We start from the raw sequence: 6000 nt of genomic DNA on the forward strand, positions 1-6000 counted from the left end.
CGCCCTGCAAGGTCACTGGACAGGTGGTTATCTCATCAACTCAGCTCTCAGTTAACATAAGAAAAAGAGGATCATGGGGGACCAATGGTCACCGATTAGGCATTGTTTGTTATATAGAGGGCGCAAGTAGCTACAAGTAGTGCAGTGGGCCTTTAAAGATAATATATTTTCTGTTTTAAATTTACGAGACATTCATATTTCCTTTTGTTTTGTACGAGACATGAGATCATTATTACAAATAAGAAATACAGGAATGTGATCAGATATTTTACTGTTTACTAGACCAGCATTCATATCTTCAGTATAAACAACATTCGTAAAAATATTGATGTGTTCTACGTAATTCGTGTATGTTTATCAATGGCTCCAATGAAAGAATTCGCTTGTAAAGTATTCACAAAAGTATTATAATAATTATTATCCGAGTTCAACAGGTCTATATTAAAATAACCCATCAAGTATACATCTTTATTTTCATGATTTATCCGTTCTAATAAAATGTTTAAATCTTCCAAAATATATCAACGCTCGTATTTGGAGGCCGATAGACCGTACAAACAATAACATTTTTTTTTTTATTATGCAAGTTAATTTCTACACTTTTTGAGTCAATGAAATAATTGTTGAAGGTAAGATCTGGTCTTGTTTTATACGACAACAAATTAGATATATACATTGCAACTCCACCACCTCTACCAGATTGTCTATCAGAGCGTATCAGTGAATAATCATTGATATTATAGGTGGTGAGTTGTCACTAAACCAAGTTTCAGTAACACCTATTACTGAAAAGTGTATAGTAAGAGAAGTCACGACTACGATCATTCGTATGAAATAGGCTGAATGACTATTTATGATTCATAACATTTTAATTAAATTCATGAGGAAGGTAATATTTACAGGCTATGGCATCGTGTATACTTGGGTTTATCTCTTCATCATCAACCATCGTTATATAATATTGTACCTATGTCGTCCGTGACCTGACAAGTATCATGCAATAGTGAGATTATTATTACCAACAAAGGAGGGGATAGAAAAAGGAAGTCAAAGAGGGTGTACCAGCTGAGGTACATGGGTACATTATAATACAACTTATAAGTGAAATAACAGTATTTCACTTCAATCAACGATTTGTATAATTTTGTTTCTCTTTCTCAATGATGATGATCAGTTTCATGTAGTGTTTGTTACGATGATCTTGGATGTTTCGCCACTTCGATGGAGTGCCATTGGAGAAACCCTAGCTCTCCTGCCGACATAGGAACCACTTTCAAGCTCTATACCAGACAGAATAGATACTCAGGCGATGTCCTCGATCGTACGGACGACGCTACGATCACTTCATCGAATTTCGGGTCGAGTCGAGATACCAAACTCATCGTCCACGGCTGGACTGATAGTATGAGAGGAAGTAGCTGGATCAACATGAGGGATGCCCTACTTGATAACGTAAGAAATGACGGACAACAAAAGCTATTAATCGAGATATCGAAAGAGATAGTTTTCCTGAGGGAAAATAAGTTATCGTGATTATTAATCTATTGATCACATCACATCACAATGATTATATACCGTTTTGTAAAGCGTATTTTGCGTTATGCTACAGCAGTGAAAACTATTCAGTGCACAATAATATTGAATTTAAGGAATAATTTATAACCGGGTAGCCGCCACGGAGATCTAGACCTGGGTCGAGAGTAGCAAATGGAGCTTAACTTAAGAGCTCGAGATCTTCCTTTATACCCATAGAATAACAGGCCAAATGATAACAGCTACAGTCGCATGGTCATATTAAAGTTCCCAATAATGACGAACTAAAAATCTACAAAGTTAATCATTGTCGACGTGATAGAAGGAAAACCCTTTGTATGTTGATGCGTCCATTTGATTTTCAGTACGACGTCAACGTCGTGATGGTTGACTGGTCGGACGGTGCTTTGATGGGGTACACTCGGAGTAGAGCTAACACTCGCGTGGTCGGCAGGGAGATCGCTAAGCTCATTGAGGCTCTCAACGCTGCTACCGGTGCTACCTTCGGCTCCATGCACATCATTGGTCACAGCCTGGGCGCTCACATCGGTGGTTACGCTGGAGAGGCATGCTCGGGCACCATTGGTCGAGTATCAGGTATATACCTTACTTCTCAATCCTTTCTGTCACGTCATCACATTATAGAACCCCTGTTATGCAGAGAGATATATATATTTTTTTTTATATGATTCGATTTATTTTTCCACTCAAATTTCCACAAATTAAAATGGCATATATACCACACAGCATTACAATATATAATAGATCAAATGAATGATGCAAGTAGCGAAATACTGTATTTAAAAGTATGTACGTAATAAAAAAGTTTTACAGAATACATTTAAGTTTGAGAATAAGACAAAATATTTTATATTGCTTGTTTCAGGCGCGTACGCCCCCCTTTGGTATTGTTATGTGTATGAACCCCCCTAAAAAAAAAAAAAAAAACCCACCCCCCTTTTTTTTTTAATAATAAAAAATAAAAAATAAATAAAAAAATATTCCCATGGCTGACCTAAAAAAGGTGACCTTAACCCCCCCCCCCCAACGGAGCAAAATGTCAAATGTTCAAATTTCGAGACCAAAAAAAAAACAAAAAAAATGTCCTCTTACCCCCCCCCCCCCCCCCCCCCCCCCCCCCCTTCAAAAAATCCTGCGTACGCGCCTTGCTTGTTTTAACTGAAAGGGGAAAAAGGGGAATCTCAAAAAAGCTAGGCTTGTTGAGCGACATTCCCAGGATAAATTAAGTACTAGACCATCGTCAGCGAAAATCAAATCCTGCACATGTCTGCATTATTATCATAAAATTCAAAGATGGGTAAAACAATACATAAAACATAAAATATGATAACATAAACATAACAAATATATAAGAACATTGAACATTGTGGTATGGTTTCACAGGATAATTTAAGAAGAGATATTTAACAAATTAAAAGTAATCAATTTGTCGCTTGAGAAATATCCTTGTTTCATTTGCTCAATGATGAAAGTTCTACATCAATGCATAATATAATTTCGACACACTTTGGAATGAAATTGATTGATAATTATTCTGGATTTTTTTCCCCTCAGGAATGGATCCCGCTGGTCCAGAGTTTAGTGGTGATCTTGATAACGCCTGTAGACTGGATCGGTCTGACGCCCTCTTCGTCGATGCTATGCATACTGATGGTGAAATCCTTATTGGTGGTGGTGCCGGACTCATGGATGAGGTATGGCTTATGACATATTTCTTAAAAAAACGACTTTGTTGACAAACATCTGCTGTAGAAAACATGGGGGGGGGGGGGGGGAGAACAATTATTCTCTGAAGCCACATAAGTTTGAATTGTATCATAATGTGAAAGAAAATGTAATTTAAGACACAATTCTGCAAAGATTTCTCCCCCCCCAAAATGTGTTTGAGGACAAATATTGAGAAAAGAATACATAATTTGGATTTTCTGTTGTACGCGAAAAACCTAAATTTTGTATTCTTTCATCAATATTCGACTTTTGACGAACACATTTTTGAAAATCCTTCCAGAAATGTGTCTTAAATTACATTTTCTTTCACATTATGATACAATTTAAGTGAAATTTTGCCATCAGATTTTTTCTGGGCTCCCAACAATTTAGAGGGGCTTCAAACTTCTTACAAGATGGTTTCGAAGCAATATTTAAAAACAAAAACAAGTCACAGAACCCGCACATCAATTTTTAAGATTCAACGTACTCACAATATTTCAAGTGTATCTAGTTTAAGAATGAAACCTCTACAAAGTTTAATGGCCATATCTCTATTGTGAATGATTGCGGTACAATTCAGCTTGCGATCATGTAAAAATGGCTCGATGGTTGAGTAATTGAGCAATAGAGGAATAAACAAAACACGCAGGCATTGATATTGAAAGATATAAAGAATAAGATGAAAGCTTGACATTTATTTAACAAATACAATTTCAGATTTTATAAACTTTTCCCGCCTTTTGACTATTATATTTGTGTACTAAAAGCCAAAATGGAACCTATCCTGAAGGGATTTAACACCGGTTATTGCCCTTCAGAATGTCGTCTTGTGTAGTTGTGTTGTCCTAATAACCAAAACTTGCGATTTGCATGATTACTTTCTGTCACAGCTTGGCCATCAAGACTTCTACCCGAACGGTGGCATGGAAATGCCTGGTTGCCCTCGACTCGACGCCTCATGCGATCACAGCCGAGCCGTCGAGTACTACATCGAAAGCATCTCGTCATCTTGTACGTTTTCCTCCACGAGGACGGGGTCGACATGGGACGACATCGACGCTGGAAGATGGACGCCGTGTACCAGCTGGAGCTGCCCTCAGATGGGGTACAAGGCGGACCTCAACAAAGGGATAGGGGCATTCTATCTTGAGACCAACGGGGATAGTCCTTACTGCCAGGGGTAAAGAAGTTATAAAGGAGGGCAAAGGAGGGGTAAGGAAAGGGTTAGGGAGGGGGTGAGATAGGGCTAAAGGAGGGGTAAGGGTTATGTAATGGAGGTGTAAGGCACAAATTTAACATCGGTAGACTTACTGGTGTAATAATCGTTGACTTTATTACTCGGTATGATATTCCATATTATAGGGAGACTCGAAACCATATGAAACTTTCCAACTATCAGAAGCAGTTTTTACTCCTTGTTTTACGGTTGTAAATGCGGATATTATCATCAAATTTACTTGATATTGTATTTGGGAGTATATTTTGTGAAGAAACATCAACTGCTGTACAAAATTGAATATAGATCTGAGATCTATATATCATAACAAAATTTACTGATCTACTGATGGACAAAAATGTTTAACTGTGCGAATGTTATAGATAGTATAACGTATTTAACGTAGAAAGAAAGTTTTGACTCTCAAAACAACCCATTTAATCAAAGCTTACAGAATTATTAACAATTGCTAATGTGGAATTGAGATTGGGATTTTAGTGAATCTATTAAAGATGTTGAACGTTGTAATGTTATTGGGCTTTATACTTCAAAAGGAGAGGACTTCTTGTTATTTTCGTTTCATGTAACTAGAAATGAAACAATGAATCGGTGGAAATACGCACTTTAGAATTTATTGATTGTTATTCTTTCTCAGGAAGCTATTGTTGTGCTGGCATATATTGTTTTGCAACATAATCGAGTTGTCACTTATAAAGTTGTCCTCTCAAATTCCTCATAACAGAAATTTCATAAATTTGCACGAATTTTTCCCGACCTGGGCAGGCTAGCAGAATAGCGAAAAAGTATATGTGACAAAAGAGTGGTTTTTAGTGATTTAATTTATTTCACTTCTATTCTTTGACAAATATAATTACTACATGAATAATCGATAAAATATATCTAACGCTTAGTATGCAAATTCAAATAATGATATTGATTATAAAACAGACGCTGGCGTTCAAGGGATTTGGGAAAAGAATGAATTGGAATAAACAATAACATCAGCTCACATAATGTAAAATAGGATTTTCTTGTGTTCTACTTAGCCTGAACAAAAGAGCAAGTAACAGAGAAATAGGTAGAGAGAGAGAGAGAGAGAGAGAGAGAGTGAGAAAGGGTGAAAGAGCCAGAGAGAAAGGAGAGGGGAGGAGAGAGAGTGAGAGAGGGGAGAAAGAGGAAAGGAGGGATTTTTTTAAAAATAGTGTTCTTTTAAAAAAAAATTATTGGTTAACTTTCCACAACTATACGATTTAATAATGTTATTTCTAATATTGTTTGCATGATTACAATTATTATAAAAAGGGTCACAGCTTTTCTTTAGTGATGCTGTAATGTTTTATTTCCTTCTGTTGTATACATTTAAATGTATCTGAACATCTTGGCAAAATAATATTCCGAACAAGGTCGAAGTTTTTTCTTGATTTGAGATTTTTCTAAAAGTCCTATTCATGTCTAAGTTTAAAGGTAATTGATAAAACACAGGTCATTTGTTTCCCTACCGAAACGCTGGCACTGATGTT

At 36.5% G+C, this 6000-nt stretch overlaps 1 protein-coding gene across 1 annotated transcript; it reads left to right on the top strand.

Moving 5' to 3' along the window:
• Positions 1-1177: 1177 nt before the first annotated feature.
• LOC585996 (pancreatic triacylglycerol lipase) lies at positions 1178-4808 on the top strand. Its single transcript, XM_030986303.1, has 4 exons — positions 1178-1452; positions 1899-2130; positions 3109-3248; positions 4155-4808. Exons 1-4 carry the CDS (start codon positions 1222-1224, stop codon positions 4446-4448), a joined length of 897 nt encoding a protein of 298 aa, XP_030842163.1. The 5' UTR covers positions 1178-1221; the 3' UTR covers positions 4449-4808.
• Positions 4809-6000: the final 1192 nt, after the last annotated feature.

Source organism: Strongylocentrotus purpuratus, unplaced genomic scaffold (genome assembly GCF_000002235.5).
Source record: "Strongylocentrotus purpuratus isolate Spur 01 unplaced genomic scaffold, Spur_5.0 spur5_scaffold_15, whole genome shotgun sequence".
Taxonomy (NCBI): Eukaryota; Metazoa; Echinodermata; class Echinoidea; order Camarodonta; family Strongylocentrotidae; genus Strongylocentrotus; species Strongylocentrotus purpuratus.